The 19,064-nt window shown below is 40.7% G+C and overlaps 1 protein-coding gene across 1 annotated transcript; it reads right to left on the bottom strand.

Moving 5' to 3' along the window:
- Positions 1–1,891: 1,891 nt before the first annotated feature.
- Positions 1,892–14,520, bottom strand: NDUFA12 (NADH:ubiquinone oxidoreductase subunit A12). The gene is made up of 4 exons (XM_036300331.1): positions 14,363–14,520; positions 13,401–13,483; positions 11,155–11,242; positions 1,892–2,168 (listed from the first exon to the last, which is right to left on the bottom strand). The coding sequence occupies exons 1-4, from the start codon at positions 14,446–14,448 to the stop codon at positions 1,988–1,990; spliced, it is 438 nt and encodes a 145-aa protein (XP_036156224.1). The 5' UTR covers positions 14,449–14,520; the 3' UTR covers positions 1,892–1,987.
- Between the last annotated feature and the right edge of the window lie 4,544 nt (positions 14,521–19,064).

A 19,064-nucleotide genomic window follows, 5' to 3' on the forward strand; every position in this document is an offset into this window, starting at 1 on the left:
CAAAGGATGTGTATCCTATCTACACTTAGGAACTGAGGAAATGAATCAGGGTGATGGGGGGGGGGGGGGGAGGGAGGAATTCAGTGTCCAATCTTCCTCCCATGACCTCTATTCTTACCAGGAGTCATAGTCTTCTCAATCCCCCCCATAACTTAGAACAAGTTATCTACTAATCCCTAAAAACTTTGGATATTTCTCATTTCAGACTGCATATCACCTTAAGAAATAGCTAGGTGAAAGGTTCATAACACACATCTCTACTGTTATAGCAAAGGCCCTTAAATCAAGGGTTCCGGTCCTGAGAATTAACTCAGTTCTAGGAACTGAGACGCTGTGATCCTCTGGCTTGATTCAAGTGTCTGTTACATAGACCTATCAGGTTGGCTTTAAAAAAAAAAAATCAGGTTAAAACCTCTGTTGCTTTCATGCCTGACTCTAAGATTACCTAACCACTTTAAGAGATTGTGCAGATCCAACATTTCCTCATTACTACCTTTCCATCTTCTCCCTCCCCATTTTTCTTCTAGCAGGTGACCCTCCAACATGCTTGACCAGAAACAACAGAAAGCGAGGACAGAACTTCCAGTTGCTCACAGGTTTCCATTTTAGGCCCTGGCAGAAAAGTTACTGAAGAGGCCGATGACCGAGCATGTGAAATCTCAACTAGCACTGGTCAGCTCTTAGTGTTTGGTCCTGCTCTACATTGGTCCACCAGCAAGTTGCAGACAGCTGCCCAAAACAGCACACGGAATATAGTATCTCCTGAGGGTACCAAATTCAACCTGACCCAGCGAAGTAAGGGATACTCAGCAGTGAGGCTGTGAGAAAACTGGTTTCCTATAATTGAGAAAGACATCCAGGAGAGCCAGTTTGTTGTGTTTTCTTTAGCTCAATAGTTCACAACCTCAGCTGCAATGGAACCATCGGTTGGAGCCCTCAGAGAGGCTGGTTTAATAGCTTGGGCCTCTAGAGCTAAAAATATTGCCCGAGGTGATGTTAAAGTGCACTCGGGGACTTCCTAGCTCCTGCCAGATGTCCCTATACCAACAACCAGGACCCCACTCTATCCCATAATTTTCATTTAAGAAACTTGAGGTTAGCTAAGTCATTTTATTGTCCAGAGTTTCACTTGAGTTGAGGTTCAGGAATCAAGGTTCATTCTCTCCCTTAAGTTATCCAGTGCCCTTGAAAGCAGCTATCTGACTCCATAATCCTTGCATTCTTTTTCCAATCACCAGTATATTGTTCTACGGTGGCTGCTAAGCAGTATCCAAGGACCTTATCCTCAAGGAGCTCAGGGATCCTAGTAACTAAAACCAATGGCCTGACAAGCTACTGGATTACTGAAGCTGCGAGCTTTCTATCCAGAACACAGAGGGCAGTGGCACTGCTTTTTGTCCTACCCAGAAACAACCAATGCCAAAGACCCCTCATTTCCCTGAAGGTCTGCCTACAACCCATTTTTTGGAATCAATATAGACATTAAAGTTCTTTTGTTTGCAAACAACAAAAAATCAGTGACCCTAGTTAGCTTAAAGAAATAATATAGTGGATGGATTCTAGGATGGTCCACACATCCAAATAAACTGGAAAGAACCAAAGCTCAGGAAACATGAAATCTCTGAAAACCTCTGTAGAGCTTCCATAAAAGCCATCCATCCAGTTCTGTTCACTCAACCTCTCTGTCTCTCGAGAAGATCCGCTGGGCTCAGCTCAGTTTTAGGTCTTCCCCTATCAATCAGCTATGGTAGGAAGGCAGGGTCGCAAAGCACAGACATGACCCCGGGTAAGGAGAACTGTAAACCAGCACCCACCCCAACAGAAGTCTACTTCAATTACCCACATCTGTAAGCCTCTATTTTGCAACTGATAAATAACAAGAGCAAAAAGACATTGTTTAATCAAATAATTTTAATTAACAGTAAGCAGCAAAAGTGCAATGACATGAAAAGCCTCATATTTTACATGTTTAAATTGTTCACTGTCTTTACTTGTAAGGTGTTGAAGGTGGGACCCACTCCTGAATCTTCTTTCTAGTGGTAGAATAAGGTACATATTGCTCTGAAGTGCCACTCAGGTTGAATTTATGGTTTGTCCAAATGAATTTACGAGCAGTAGGTGGTTTTGTTGTTGGAGGATCATCAGTCATACAGTGAAGCCAACGGTGCCTTAAAGAGAGGAAAGAAGACAGTTAGGAAGAGGCCGTGCAGTGTCAGGGAGGAAGGTTAAGAGGGCAGCTCTGGGGCTATTTTGTTGCTTGAGCTCAAATCTTAGCTCCATCACTAACTAACTGAACTTTTCTATGACTTAGTTTTTTAATCTGAACATCTTATTTCCTAAAGAGGGATAAGGATTAAATGAGATGATACACATAAAGCACCTAGAAAAATTCCTGTGCATAGTAGGAATTCAACAAATGCTAGCTATTACTATTATCCTTACTGTATTTCATCAAATCTAGGACACCATCAATTTTAAGATACACCATTATTTTATGTATCTCTAAAAATTAAAAAATGCTGCCAATTAAATTATGACACTATTGATAGAATATGTACCTAATTTTAGATGTAAAAATATGTTAGAAAATTGATGAACTACAGTATCACTATGAGATGCTAGAGGATGACTCTGGAGTTCCTGTGTGCTGAGTTGCTCTGTCTCATGAAGCTGTAGTTGGAAACCCAATGCTGAGGAAAAGGAAGAGGTAGAGGGTCTCTACGTGCACCTTAAATTCAAGCTTAAGTCTGAACACTGGAGAACATAACATTTGTTACCTTAAAATTATTAGATCACAGTTCACAAGTATTTCAGCTTTAAGCGTTTAACCATTTAATTTCAAAGGATACTTGCTGGGAGGGGCCAGAAATCTGGCCTAAAGGAAGCTAGGAGCTTTCCTTGGAATCTACAGGGGAATGTCTCTCTAATGACAGAGAAAGGAAGAATCAATGTCCAAGGGACAAAGAGTAGAACTGAGCAGGAAGCCAAGCTGAATTTATATGGGAAAGGAAGGAGAGGGAACTCATCCCAGATCCCCCAAGGCTCAGAGCTCATAATACAGATATGACCCTATAAAAACAGGGAATGAGGAGACAAGCATAGAACGCAGCTCCAAGAAAAAAGAAAAAAAAAGGTTGACCAGCTACAGAGAAAAGGGTAAGAGGAGGAGGTTTCACTAAAATAATTAAGACTAAACCTAATAAGAAAAATTTATGATGCTATGTATGTTCAAGAGTGTTTATTAGCAATAATTGATAATACATAAAATCTGAAAACGTTTACCCAGGAAGGCTACTGGCAAGAGTCAGGGAATGAGTAAACAATTTATTCTCATAAGAAACAGGCTAGCATAACCCTTCTGTTACAATTAGTATTAAATAAAGGCTAAAGAAATAATATGATTTCCACACCAAGGAGTTTTTGCAAAACAGGTTTTCAGCTGGGTCATTTTTATTCCAATTAATTAAAGACACCATTGGACTAACAGCACTGTCTAGAAAACTATGTTGCAGCAGGCATTAGAGCTTCAATTTTATGTCACTGTTATTTTCTTAAAGGACAAAATACAAAATTACTTAAACTTGATGATAAAGGCAGTGACACTACAAATGAGGACACTGAGAGAAAGGCAAAAAGTTATAAATACCAAAGAGATAAATACTTATAATGAAAATATAATACATTTTGGGAAAAACTCAGTACTCAAATATTAGTTGTGTCAAAATAACTGGAAACAGAGATATTAAATGACAATTATATACTAAGCTGCTGTAAGAAAGAAAGAACTCTTACCATTTGCAACAGCATGGATGGACCTGGAGAGCATTATGCTAGCGAAATAAGCCAGTCAGAGAAAGATAAATATCACATGATCTCACTCATTTGTGGAATATAATGAACAACATAAACTGATGAATAAAAATAGATACAGAGATATAGAAGCATTAAACAGACCAAGAAACCTCAGAGGGAAGGCAGGAGAGGAGGTGTGTGTGTGTTGGGGGGAGGGTAAGAGATCAATCAAAGGACTTGTATGCATGCATATAAGCAAAACCAATGGACACAGACAGTAGGGGGATGAAGGTATGTGCTGGGGAGGTGGGGCAGGAGCAGGCGGGGAGAGGTCAACGGTGGAAAAAGGAGACATAGGTAATACTTTCAACAATAAAGAATTTAATTTAAAAAAATTACAACACAACTCAAATGAAAATAAATCCAACTAGTGGTTGATCCTATTTTCAGCTGTATAAGAGGAAAAAGTGTGCCAGGGAACAGGGGAGACAGACTAGTCCTTTCTTTTTGAAAATATACTAACTTCACTTAAATAGCCCCTCAGTTTGGGTGCATTCAAAATGCAAAATGAAGGGGTCTATTTTGAAAATCAGTGCAAATGAAAACAGTCTTTAAGATTAGAATTAATAACAAAAATTAAAAAGTTTAATTTTTCACCCTAGCTGGTTTGGCTCAGTGGATGGAGCATTGGCCTGCAGACTGAAGGATCCTGGGTTCGATTCCAGTCAAGGGCACCTGCCTGGGTTGTAGGCTTGATCCCCAGTGAGGGGCATGCACAAGGGAGCCAATCAGTGATTCTCTCTTATCATTGATGCTTCTATCTCTCTTTTCCTCTCTAAAATCAATCTATATATATAAAAGCCTAAGCAACCGTCCGACCGTTCAACCAGTAGCTATTATGCGCAATGACCACCAGGGGGCAGACACTCAATGCAGGAGCTGCTGAGCTGCGGTGACTTGTCAGCTCCGGTTCTTGGGTGACACACCCGGAACGAGGGAGAAGGGAGCCCAATTCTGATTCTGGGGTGCATCATCCAAGAACTACCCTCTTGCAATCCATCCCCTTGGGGGATGTCAGAGAGCCGGTTTTGGCCCAATCCCTGCAGGCCAGGCAGAGGGACCAATCTGTGCACTGGGCCTCTAGTAAAAAATTATTTTTAAAAAAATGTTTAATTATTCTTTTCCGAAAATACCAGGAAATAAAACATAACCAAATAACTGCTAACAACAACAATAAAAACATAGGCAGTTTTAAATATTTGTTCTCCTTAGATAACATTCTTAATTTTGGGAATCAAGACTGGCTTCTGACCATAATGTCCATGTTTCAGATGTTTTAACTGAGCCTAGAAATGCCAAAGATTTTTCAGTTTTTCAAAAAATAAATAAGAAAGACTAAAGAAAAACTCAAGAGTGTGTTTTGAGGTAAAAATACTCATTATACTAAAACTTATATTACTCCATCAGACTTCACTTTACGAAATATTCTAACACACATCACTTAGTCACAATTTAATGTTTCACATTTTAAAACTGAGGAAGCAGAATTGAAATGACTTTCACAAGGTCCCACAGCATGTATGTGAGTTACAGAGCTGAGGCTTGAACACAGCTTCCCAATGGTGAAGCCAACCCTTTGAACAGAAACTTAATTACAATCAATAGATGAAAACCAGATTAGGATTACAATAGCATCTAGGTATCTGCCAAAATCCTGAGACTCATCTAACCCCAGGATGGGATTGATAAATTTAACAAATTTTAAAAACAAAGATAGCTCATTACAAAATATCCAACTCAAACTCTGTTAGTTCAGTTAACTATTTTTAATTAAATGCAAACTGAATTAAAATCCCAATAGGGTTTGACAATGATAAGGATCAGCAGAGTCTATCTAAGAACTAGGTTTTTAAAATATGGAATTGTAATCAATAAATATTAATTTTAAACCTAAGTTGCCATTAATCCTTTTTACATAAAATAGCCCCCCAGACACTAAAAATTTCAAACTGACAAACAGAATAGTGAAATGGGAAAAACATCTGTGATATATTAAGTGAGGAAGGAGAAAGCAAACATCATATCATGCATAATAAACAGATATATGCAGGGTGGGCAAAGGTAGGTTTACAGCTGTAAGTATGGGAAACACAGTTTACTCTTGTACTATTATCTACTAGAGGCCTGGTGCACGAATTCGTGCACCAGTGGGGTCCCTCGGCCTGGCCTGTGGGATCAGGCCAAAACCGGCTCTCTGACATCCCCTGTGGGGTCCCAGATTGTGAGAGGGTGCAGGCCAGGCCGAGGGACCTCACCAGTGCATGATCAGGGCCAGGGAGAGACGTGGGAGGTTGGTCAGCCAGGGAGGGACCACGGGAGGGCTCCAGGGTGTGTCCAGCCCATCTCACTCAGTCCGATCGGCCGGACCCCAGCAGCAAGCTAACCTATCAGTCAGAGCATCTGCCCCCTGGTGGTCAGTGCACATCATAGCGACTGGTCAACTGGTCAACTGTCAGGCCCCTGCCCTGGTGGTCAGTGCACATCATAGCGAGTGGCTGAGCAGCCTTAGCATATTATTAGCATATTAGGTTTTGATTGGTTGAATGGACGATCGGACACTTAGCATATTAGGCTTTTATTATATAGGATTACTTATTGTATTACTTTCTATACAAATAAATGTAAATTTACTTTTGCCACACCCTGTATGCAAATATACTCATATATGTGCCTACACATAGTTAATTATAATCACAAACCTTCTAAGAAGGTGTGAGCAATAAACAACAATCTGTTCTTTAAAAACATTCCTTCTCTATTCAAAAGCAGACCCTCAAATATTTGTTTAATCAATGAATGAAATGTTAACAGTGCTTGTTTCTGGACTAAGGAACTAGAGTTTATTTTGGTTTCTAACTTTATTTCTCTGGATTTTCCAAGTTTTCTATAACAATTATAAATTTTTATAATCAGAAAAAAATTAACCGTGATTATAAGGATTGTTTTAGTAACATAAAACTGCTTATAATATCTAGAGAAAAAAAACAGAAGATAACATTGACAATGACTATGAACACAACTACAATAAAAATTATTTAAAAGGACTAAAGGAAATATGCTAAATGTTGACAGTGGTTGTCTCTGCCAGATTTTTAAAACTTTTTTGCTCTCTCCACATTTTTTCAAGAACAGATTCCACTTAGATTCAATAAAGTTCATATTGCCAAATCAACACAGACACTTCTCTGTCCTTATCTTACTCAACCTCTCAGCAACAATCAATATAGGTAGCCTTCCCATGCTGCTGAAATGCTAATCTCTCTTTCCTCTTACCTTGCTAGCTGCTGCTCATTCTTCGGTGCTGGCTTGACCTCTGTGCTAAGCTCCAGATTCAGTTACTCTGCTGTTTTTGTGGCATATCTATTTACTTGGATTTCTGACAGGTATCTCAAACTTATATCTCCAAAAAAGAGGCTTCTGATTCCAACCCTCCACACACCCCAACCTCCCTTCTCCCAGTATTCCCATCTGAGTGAATGATACCACCACCTATGGATCACCTGATTCCTCTCTATCACCTCCCAGTAATCCCCCCGACCTGCCATCCTCTTCTCTACACAAGCTTCTAGAACATTATATGCCAACCAAAAAAACCCTGATCAGTGTATACTGTATACATTTCACCTCCTCCACATCTGTACATTCCCAACCAAAGATTGAAAACAGTACAGGCATTTACAATCTGCAGTTAAGTGGATCCATGCAGTTCAAACCCGTGTTGTTCATGGGTCAACTGTATAAACTCCAAGAGAGCAAGGATGCAACAAGAAGAACCTGACATTGCTTCTGTGACATTCCTGCCAGAGCATAGTCTGAATCTAGTCATAAGGAAACACAGGACAAACCCAGGCTGGGGGACATAATATATAACATATCTGACCTGTAATTTTCAAAAGTGCCAAGGTCATAAAAGATAAGGAAAAGCTGAGCAACCAATCCAAGGTGCAAGAGCCTAGAGAGAATGAAGATGCACATGAAATGTATGATTAGATCGTCTTGCAATAAAGGATATTGTTGGAACCACTTGATGAAACTTGAATGAGGTCTGAAGATGACACAGTAGAGGTGTATCATTGGTAATTTCCTGACTTTGATGGTTATATTGTGGTTATGCAGCAGGAATCACACATTAAAATATTCAGGAGTGATGGCGCATCATTTTGGCAACTTAATATGAAATAATTCAAATACTTGTAACTTTTCAGAAAATTTGATATTCCCAATTTTTAAAAAATTGTGAAACAGATCACATCCTACCCTGCCCTCCAATGACTTCAAAAGAAATTTAGAGAAAAAGTCAAAGTGTTCACCATGACTTACAAGATCTACATGATCTAGGCCCTATCTATTTCTCCTACCTCATTTCCTAACATCTTCCCCTCTCATTCCATTCCAGTCAAATTGGCCATATTGTTGTTCTTTGAATACAAGCAATACATCTCAAACACACAGGACTTTTGCACTTGGTTACTGCTGCCTGGAGCTCTTCACCACCATCCCACCCCTCTTCTCCTTGCTCTCTTCATTTCCTTGAAGAAGTCTTTACTAACCCCAGGATAAAGCAGCCACTTAACCCTCCATGCTCTTTATCCCTTTATGAATGCCAGCTTCATATTATCTTCTTTGTGTTTATTGTTGCCTAAACATATAACATATCTATTTTTCCATCTGAGAGCAAAAACTTTGTTTTATTCACTATTGTACCCCTGGTGTCTGCAATAGGTCTTTGCACCTGATAGATATACAATAAATAAAGTTATTTGAATGCATAAAGATGATAAACTATATATGTTATTCATTACTCTATGTGTAAGATAATACCTGGCTCTAATAAATCAACCCTACTTCAAACTTATTCAGGAATCAAATCACAGGCAAGAATCCACAGATTTAGAATTCCACAATACATGACACTCAGCAAAAGGGAGTCTGAGAAACAAACAGCTGTGCTTGTCTCACATCACTTCTTCCCACAAAGACTAATCACAGGCCTTCAAACTTCTCTTACAAACAAGGGTCATTGAAGGTACTCAGCCTTTAGAGGAGGCTCCACTCCACAGAGAAATTCAGCTCTATATCCTCAATTGCCCTCAGGCACCTGCTGGAGTGCTGTCTTCTACCACTGTCGGCTTTTTTCCATGTGTTGCCAGATTATATAAAAGGGCTTGCTTGGCTGAACAGCACTTTTATCTCTTCATATCTTTTACTATTTTGTAATTTTAAATTTGATTCATCTCACATAATTTAAATCCCCCCCACACCCTACTCTCCCAAAATATAGACCCTGAGACCAATGTTAGATGAGTACTCTGAAAGAGATAGATCTCAATGTGAACAACACACCCACCTGCCTTCTACATCTTTACAGGACCAATCCCACCCGAAAAAACAACCAAACAAACAAATAAAAACTGGAACACCTCACTTTCTAAAACCAATAATTCACTTTAAGACCTTGGTCTTGAATAGTGCCCCTGACATACAGAATGCTCCTTCGGAGAAGGCAGATAGCTCTAAACCTAAAATCACAGCTCCCCAGACCTTAACAGAACCATACATTACTTCCCATTTAAAAGAGGAAACCCAGGCTCAAATGTAGCATCAGTGTTGCTGTGAAGAGCCAATGAGTTTTAGTATAGACGTAATCCAATACTGTGGTTTTCAAACCACATTAATGTCATGGTTCAATGCTCCTAACTGGTCCACGTGGTAGACAAGAGGTTGAAAACTGGTTGTAGGTGAAGTCTTATAAACATGTTTGCTTAGCTCACACAATATAAAACAAAAACAAACAAATAAACAAAAACAAACCTATTCTGAACAATCAAATAGCCCATTTAGTTGAAATAAAATTAAAAATTCACTTCCTTAGTCACATTAGCCACATTTCAAAGGGACACATGTGGCTAGTGGCTACCCTACTGAACAGAACAGATACAGAACATCCTATCATGTATCAGATAGTGATGTATTTAAGCTGACAAATATTTTAAATTAACATATAAAAAACAAGACACCTCACCATAAAATACAGATTTATACTTTCTCTTGAAAAATCATGTATCTGGAAACAACTGGTGAAATTCTCACCTGATGGAACTGAGGCAGAATAAATAGTGCTGCTGCGCTCTCTGATGTAGTGTGTGCTTTTCAGTTCGTTATACTCCTCCCTATTCCTTATTGTCTCACACCTCACTCTGGTTAAATGCGTGGATTTCTAGTTGAGCTTTTACAATGGAAGTGAATACTCTGAGATTATCCCACTTGCCAAAAACTATTTCTGCTGATTAAGCTCAACTGAAATAAAATGTCAGTTAACTTGATAAACTTACTTTCAGTTTTCTGGTGAAATTTTCTAAACTAGAAAGGATCTCCCCAGTTTATTGTATATCAAACAAATGGTATTATTCAGCAATCTATGGAATAGAGATCAGTACTTTGTTTTGAAATACTTAATATAAAATTTGGCAATTCAAGTAAAAGCATTAGAATTTCATTTCAAAATGGTTACATAGTTTATAGTCATAAAAACCAGTTTTTAGCGATCTAAGGAACTTGGGGTTCTCATTTTACAGGTGAGAAAAAAGTCCCAGAGAGGTTAAGGAACTTGCTTAAGGTCGAGCTGCCAAAGAAGATTAGCGGCAGAGTTCTTTTTGCTTTTCCCTTCACCCACAGCCAGGTGATACTGTGGAATATTGTTTTTCCCCCCAAAACAGCCACACCACTATATATCCCCACAAATAATGTGTTGTCACACCTCCATCAAGAGATAGGGTCTATGTTCTCTCCCATTAAATTTGGGCAGAATTATCTAATTGCTTCGACCAATGAAATGAGAAACTGGTACTGAGCGATCTCTAAGACTAAGTGTGGACAAGGCCTGCCTCTCTCTCTCTCTCTCTCTCTCTCTCTCTCTCTCTCTCTCTCTCTCTCTCTCTCTTTCTCTCTCTCTCTCTCAGCACTTGCCTGAGGAAGCCCCAGCTATGTCCCCAACTGACAGTCAACATCAACTTCCAGACACTGAATGAAGTCTTCAGATGGCTCCAGCATCCAGCTTTTAAATCTTGCACCTAAGGCCCAATATCCTGGAGCAGAGATAAGCCATACACAGGTTGTTTCTATCTAAATTCCTGACCCACAAAAATTATGACATATATAACTGAGACAGATGCTTTCAGAATATCATTAATTGCCTTATAAATAAATAAGCTATTTAATAAATATTTGTATAATAAAACAAACATTGCCAACCCCCTTGTCTCCCCCCACCCCCCCAAAAAATAGAATGCTGACTTAGCTTACCATTCAGGGGGCACCATGCTTCCATCCACATCCCAGAATGTATTTCTGCCATTCATTTCAGTAGTGTATATAACCCATCGGTGACGGCCTGAGTGGAAAGAGCAACATTTAGAAAAATGTGAAAAAATAAAGACAACTTTAAAAGGAAACACAAAAAACCATAATTGCAAAATATCAAAGAAGACAACCTTTTAATTAAGACTTTTATGTGCTCTTACATAAGAGAAATAGCCCCCAGGTTGTAATAGTGAAGGCAAGCTCCAGGAAGTGTATGGCAAGCTTCTATCAACAGCCTGGCAGCTGCCAGAGCAAAATCCCTGCACAGGGACTAAAACCTACTCTGTGGGCAGGGCTCAAGCCTTTCCCACAGTGGAGAACCCTTGCTTCCACCCGTGCCAAGAAAGCAATGGAGAGGGTAGGGGAATATGTGCCCAGCCAGTCAGGGTATTCAGGAGAGAAAGTGCTCCTCCTGCGAATGGAGCAGGAGAAATGTACTCACAGCAATCATACTTGGATTATATGTTTCCATATAAATATTTTTAAATGACTACCAGAGATCCTTTCAGAAATTGAATACACATAATAAGCAAAATATGTAAATGATGGTTAAATAAGGACAGTTCATGTCATCAAAATAATATGACTACATTCTTGTTTAACACATTTCTATGGAGTAGTTGGAGGCCTAACCACAATTTACAAGACTATTTCTTTCTTAATTTATTATTATTATTATTATTATTATTTTTAGAGAGAGTGGAAGGGAGGGTGAGAGAGACATGTCGATTGGTTGCCTCCCACACACGCCCCGACCAGGTCTGGGGATCAAGCCTGTAACTGAGATACATGTCCTTGACCGGAATCGAACCCGGAGCCCTTTAGTCCATGGGCTGATGCTCTATCCACTGAGCCAAACTGGCTAGGGCAAGAAGACTATTTCTATTCGGTCTTTGCCTTAATATGGGCAAAGACCTGGATTCCAATCAAGATTCTGTCACTTATCTATGAATATTAGGTACATTTTATGAGACTCAGTCAGTTTCTTTGTCTATTACAAGTAGATGATTATACCTCATCTGAAGGTTGCCGTGAAAATTAAATATCACACACATAGACCTACTTTAACATCAGACATGTAAGTGCATAATAAATATCAATTCCTTCTACCCCTTCCTCACTGCCCCACCCCACAGGGAATACTGAATTCAACTCTATAACAGATTTTAAGCCAATAAGCACAAGGTAATCTGCATTTACTTTATAGAATTTATTTTATAATCAATAAATATAAAATAATGCAATTTAAACATGACCATATCTATTTAAAGAAATACAGATTTCAACCACGATTTGCTTCTTCTATTAGAGAGATTACTCTTGACAATAAATAACTAAAAGTAAGCTATAATCCAATAAGGCAGGGGAACGTGAAGGCAAATAGAAAAAACCTTGGGTAAGGTTCATAGGGTTAGGCCATGACGCTAGAGCTGGGCCTTAACAATCTTGAGATAAATATATCAAAATTTTAAATGTGTATACTCAGACTCAGCAATTCCACTTACAGAAATTTATTCTTAGAATATTGAAAGTAGGTACAAGCAAGTTCACTGAAGCATTGTTTCTAGTAAAAAAAAAAAAAAAAAGTTGAAGGCAACCTAAATGTCTATTGACAGTAAAGTGTTTGGCCCTAGCCGGTTTGGCTTCAGTGTATAGCCGTCGGCCTTCAGACTCAAGGGTCCCGGGTTTGATTCCAGTCAGGGGCACATGCCTGGTTTGCGAGCGTGGTTCCCAATGGGGAGCGTGCAGGAGGCATCCGATTAGTGATTCTCGCTCATCATTGATGTTTCTATCTCTCTTTCCCTCTCCCTTCCTCTCTGAAATCAATAAAATATATATATATATAATACATATATGTATAAAGTGTTTGAAAAAATAATGGTTCTTTCATACAATGGAATATTGTGTTGTTATTAAAAAGAATGCTGTGGAAAAAAATTTTTAATAAAAATACACAGACAAATATCCAAACAAAAAAGAATGCTGTAGATACATCCAACTAACTAATATGGGAAAATTGCCCAAGGTTTTATGAAAAAAAAAAAAAATTTCCATTTATCAACAACATGAATAAAAAGAGTGTATGTAGATTTATACGTTTATTAAAGAAGCTACTTGTACATTATGAGAAACAGAGTCAAATCAAAATTTAAGCTCACTCCCTTTACTCATACCGATACTGCACTCACCAAAAAACTGCTTGTTGTCTTCATAGTACTTGTTTCCATATTTGTCTTCCCCCACTAATGTACCAACCCTCACATCATTTGCCCTGTGAATGCCCAAAAGAAAAGAGATAGTTTAGAAAGATTCTTTGTTCAAAACACAAACATAAGTAGAGAATACCGACTTTAAGAAACAAAGGCTGCTGCATCAATAAGAAAAAGGAGGAGATGCTCGGGGAGGGACACTAGCGTAGCCTTCCAGCCTTCATCTCGAGGCTCACCCCGCCCACTGCTCAACACTCGCCTCCAGGCGCAGCTCTAGAACACACGCTCCTGCTGCCCCCGGTGCCACCTGAAGAGCACAAGACGGGATCAACTGGCCCAGACGATATACTTAAACTGCACTAAATATAAAGATGCAAATTACAAAACTCCTTTTATCTCCTATCAGAGGCACTGGAGTTAGTAAAAACCCTCAGGAAATCAGGAAGCCAAAGTCTATCATCTTAAAATGATATGAATGTCCGAGCTGTCATTCAACTCGGGGTCTCCAACCGGCTTCCACGGACGATGCTGCTAGTCGGATTCAGCGAATGTCAGGACTAGCAGAGACCTTTACGATCACCTTGTGCAACGCCTTACCGCACAGAGGAGGAAACTGAAGGCCAATAAAGGGTCAAAAAGACCGTTCCCAAGGTCACACCGTAGGTGGTTAGCAACGCTCATTACGCTCCAGGAATCAGGGCAGGGGGCAGCCGAGATACCCTCGCCTCCACGTCCCAGCCGTGTCTGGAGCTGGCTGTGGTCCTCTCTCTGGGAGACCCCGGGAAGAGACTATGGCCCGGGGGATGAAAGGCAGAGATTGGGCCGGCTGTCCTTGACCAGAGCTGCGGTTTCTCCAAGGTGACCCAAGCCCACGCCCCTTCCCAAAAGCCCAGCCAGCTCAAGTCCAGCCCAGAGGCCGGGCGCATGGCTCCGCCGCCTACCTGAAGAGCATTCGCAGCCAGCCTCGGAGGCCGTTGTGGCCGCTGACCTGCTGCAGTCCTCGCCTCAGGACCTGCAGGAACTCCATCTTGCCCCGCAGCCCTGGCCTTCCGGGTGCGCTGCTCAAAATGCGACCGGGGGAAGCGAACGCTCACTTGCAGGGAGCCTTCCACACAAGGTTCCCACCGTTCTGCGCATGCGCGCACCGCCGGAGCTCGCTTGCGCGACCGCTTTCTCATTTCCGAAGAAAGTGCGGTTAGGTTTCCTTGGGAAGCAAAGGCACAATAAACTTTCACCAATGCATATAAGTTGCATTTAGAAGGCGGGATATGTGGTGGAAAACACGTAGACTAGGCTTCCCCAGGTGGAAGTTCCTCTTTTGGGGACCCCAGGTTCCCCATCCCAAATGATTGATTCAGACTTCTCCAAAATCCTTCCTAGGGCCAAGATTCTTTAGAAACAAGATGCCATTAAGGAATTCAATATCGAGCTCATAATGATATTGAATACACATACTAGCGTTGTGTAGGAATAGCGAGGAGGAATCGAAACGTATATGATTAAGTATCTGCTCTCAAGGATTTGGTGATTTAGTTTCAAGGTTAAAATTCAAGTATTTAAATTTATTACAAAAGTAATTTGTGCATTACATATAGTTTACTTTAAAATAAACAAATATAAACTAATGCAATTTAAACATGACCATATCTACTTAAAGAAATACAGATTTCAATCAGGATTTGCTGCTTCTATTAGAGAGATCAATCTTGAGAATAAGTAACAAAAAGTAAGCTATAATCCAATGAGGCAGGGGAATGCAAAGGCAGATGGAGGAAACCTTGGGTATGTTTTCATAGAATTAGGCATGACCCTAAAGCTGGGCCTTAACAATCTCGCAATAAATACATTAAAAATGTAAATGTGTGTACATACGTATGTACAATTTATATTTTTTATATATGTACATAATTTTTTGATAGTTCAATTGATGTTTCTTTCATTTCAGATTTAACCCATTGGAATTAATATTCAAAGTGTGCATACATTTTTTTTTTTAGATACCCTATATATATATACTGTCACACAGGAACGGAGCAACACAGTCGCAAATGAAGCCCCTAAATCCATTCCCCCTCACCCAGAACTGCCTGGAGTGAGGCGGGGCTCAGAGTCTGATCAGGAGGCCTCCTGGATCCTCAGAGGCAGTGCCCTTAGCTCCCTTGCTTGAGGATGTGTAAACCTGCTCCAGCAGTGGCACAAGCCCTGGTCCCTGGGTGTCCTGCTGTCCAGAGAAATCTTCAGCTTGTCCAGGTAGGAGTCCTAGGACCTCACCAGGTCAGGGGCACTCTGGTAGAACTCCACTACCAGCAGCATCTCATGAAGGATGTCATTAGTCAGGAAGCTATCCTGGACATAGGCTACCTCCACCTCTGTGGGGATGCTGTAAGTCACTGGGCCTTTGCCAGCAGGGACACCAGCCGGTTGCTACCAGCCACTCCAAGCCTCCCAACCCGTAAAGCTCCATCCCACACACCAGGCCCTGCTGTGCATATTTAAAATTTTAAATAATGCAGGCTATTAAACACCATTCCTAATTTTCCAGTGGCTATTTCATTTTAAACAATATGCTGGGAGAACCAAGATGGCGGCATAGGTTAACGCCGGAGTTTGCTGCTTTGAACAACTACTTCAAAAGTGAAACCAAAAAACGGAAGGGACATCACCCAGAACCACAGGAACGCTGGCTGAGTGGAAGTCCTACAACTAGGAGGAAAGAGAAACGCATACGGACACTCAGAGGAGGCACAGTGCTGAAGTCAAATTCTGAGGTGCGGAGTGCGCGGAGCGGGCTGGCTGTGGAGGGCGCGGTTGGCGTTTTCAATCGGGAGGGAGTTGCAGAATCTGAGCTCCAGATCCGGGCGAGTCTTTAGGGACCCAGACTCAAACAGGAGAAGCGGGACTGTCTGGCTTCGGTCAGAGCGAGTGCAGCTTTCTCTCTGAGCTTTGCAGCGGGTGCTGGGACTCAGAGAGGCAGAGCCCCTGGGGACAGGACTGAGAGTCGCCATAACTGCTCTCTCCGGCCCACCCTGTTGATCCTGTGCGACCCGCCCCGCCCAAGCCCTGCACAGAGGCATTTGCCGGATAGCCTCAGGCAAAGGCTAGATTAGCACCTCCCTAGAGGACAGAAGTTCTCTCACTGCTGACACAGCTGATTCTCATAGCCACTTGGCCTGGAGGTCAAACCCTCCCTGGAATTAGCTACAACAACCAAGATTTAACTATAAGACTGCGAACAAAGACCACTAGGGGGTGCACCAAGGAAGCATAACAAAATGCGGAGACAAAGAAACAGGACAAAATTGTCAATGGAAGATATAGAGTTCAGAACCACACTTTTAAGGTCTCTCAAGAACTGTTTAGAAGCCGCCGATAAACTTAATGAGATCTACAAGAAAACTAATGAGACCCTAGATCTTATATTGGGGAACCAACTAGAAATTAAGCATACACGGACTGAAATAACGAATATTATACAGACTCCCGACAGCAGACCAGAGGAGCGCAAGAATCAAGTCAATGATTTGAAATGCGAGGAAGCAAAAAACACCCAACCGGAAAAGCAAAATGAAAAAAGAATCCAAAAATGCGAGGATAGTGTAAGGAGCCTCTGGGACAGCTTCAAGCGTACCAACATCAGAATTATAGGGGTGCCGGAAGATGAGAGAGACCAAGATATTGAAAACCTATTTGAAGAAATAATGACAGAAAACTTCCCCCACCTGGTGAAAGAAATGGACTTACAGGTCCAAGAAGCGCGGAGAACCCCAAACAAAAGGAATCCAAAGAGGACCACACCAAGACACATCATAATTAAAATGCCAAGAGCAAAAGATAAAGAGAGAATCTTAAAAACAGCAAGAGAAAGAAACTCAGTTACCTACAAGGGAATACCCATACGACTGTCAGCTGATTTCTCAACAGAAACTTTGCAGGCCAGAAGGGAGTGGCAAGAAATATTCAAAGTGATGAATACCAAGAACCTACAACCAAGATTACTTTATCCAGCAAAGCTATCATTCAGAATTGAAGGTCAGATAAAGAGCTTCACAGATAAGGAAAAGCTAAAGGAGTTCATCACCACCAAACCAGGATTATATGAAATGCTGAAAGGTATCCTTTAAGAAGAGGAAGAGGAAGAAAAAGGTAAAGATACAAATTATGAACAACAAATATGCATCTATCAACAAGTGAATCTAAGAATCAAGTGAATAAATAATCTGATGAGCAGAATGAACTGTTGATTATAATAGAATCAGGGACATAGAAAGGGAATGGACTGACTATTCCTGGGGGGGAAAGGGGTGTGGGAGATGCGGGAAGAGACTGGACAAAAATCGTGCACCTATGGATGAGGACAGTGGGTGGGGAGTGAGGGCAGAGGGTGGGGCGGGAACTGGGAGGAGAGGAGTTATGGGGGGAAAAAAAAGAGGAACAAATGTAATAATCTGAACAATAAAGATTTAATTAAAAAAAAAAACAAAAAAAAACACGTAAAGAGGCAAAGTGAAGGGGGAGGCTCTGACCTTGGCTCACTTCTTAAAGATTGATACCTTTTCCTGGAGCTGCCTTTTCCAGGCATTGGAGCTGGCATTTGGTATTCACTTCCTCCAACAGGTATCTATCAAGCACTGCAGGGTGCTGGGTCCCAGTGGTGGACAGAGAGGCTTGTGCCTCCTCTGGGGCTGACAGTCTGGTGGGAGGACGGCCGATTAAACAAGCCAGTCTGTGACTATAACGTGTAATAAGAACCTCCACAGTAGAAACACATGCTAGAAACGCCCTACTCCCACTAGAGAAGCAGAAGCGTTTGCTTACCACTTAGTGCTAACCCCCGATTTTATAGGTGTAGACATTGAGTGCAGAGAAGGGTTGTGATTCACTTTTTATTAGTAACTAAACCAGGACTAAAACTCTTGTTTCTTAAATCAGCATTTAAAAAAATATCTCTGCTATGCTTTCTTTCTGACTTAGTTGGAAAACCTGATCTTTGCTTTCAATTTTTTTTTTTTTTTTTACTCTACAAGTTATTTTTGTTATTCAAAACCCAGAAAAGAGTGCTGGCGATTGTGTAGGCTGTTGGCCATGCCAGCTCCCTGGGCCCTCTCAGAGCATGTCAGCTCCCGCTGGTTTGATCTGTGGAAAGGACTCTCCTCTTCCGCGCCAGCCCCTGGGATGAAGTCTGGAGTAGTTGGACCATGCACAATCCTTCCAACAGGCCCTCAGGTGACTTTAACTCAACTCCTTTCTTCTCAGACTAACCTTAAACCTGACACCTTCAGATTCGCTTATGAACTCAGCCTCTTTCTAAACCACAACTTCCTTTAAAGTCTGGTAAATTTTTATTGTTTAACTGTTGGTTATGTGATGACATAAAGAAAGCGATATTTAGAAAAAAAAAAAAAAAAAGAAATAATTAAAATCTTTTAGAACTAGATGAACTTTATTGTTGCACAACATTGTAAAATAATAAGTCCCAATGAATTGCACACTTTAAAATGGTTAATTTTATATTATGTGAATTTCATCTAAAAGAAAAGTATATATATGACTTGATTTCAGCAATGATCAGTGCTATGTAGATACTGAAAGAGAATAACCAGTTTCAGTGGGTTTTAGCCAGGGAAGTCAATAAATGCCTCTTTG

Source organism: Myotis myotis, unplaced genomic scaffold, assembly GCF_014108235.1.
Source record: "Myotis myotis isolate mMyoMyo1 unplaced genomic scaffold, mMyoMyo1.p scaffold_m19_p_3, whole genome shotgun sequence".
Lineage (NCBI taxonomy): Eukaryota > Metazoa > Chordata > Mammalia > Chiroptera > Vespertilionidae > Myotis > Myotis myotis.

Coding starts and splice junctions, on each gene's coding strand:
- NDUFA12 (XM_036300331.1), bottom strand. CDS start 14,448: ATGGAGTTCCTGCAGGTCCTGAGGCGAGGACTGCAGCAGGTCAGCGGC. Junction 13,484..14,362: donor TGGCTGCGAATGCTCTTCAG/GTAGGCGGCGGA, acceptor GGGCATTCACAG/GGCAAATGATGTGAGGGTTG. Junction 2,169..11,154: donor AGCATGGTGCCCCCTGAATG/GTAAGCTAAGTC, acceptor CCTCTCTTTAAG/GCACCGTTGGCTTCACTGTA.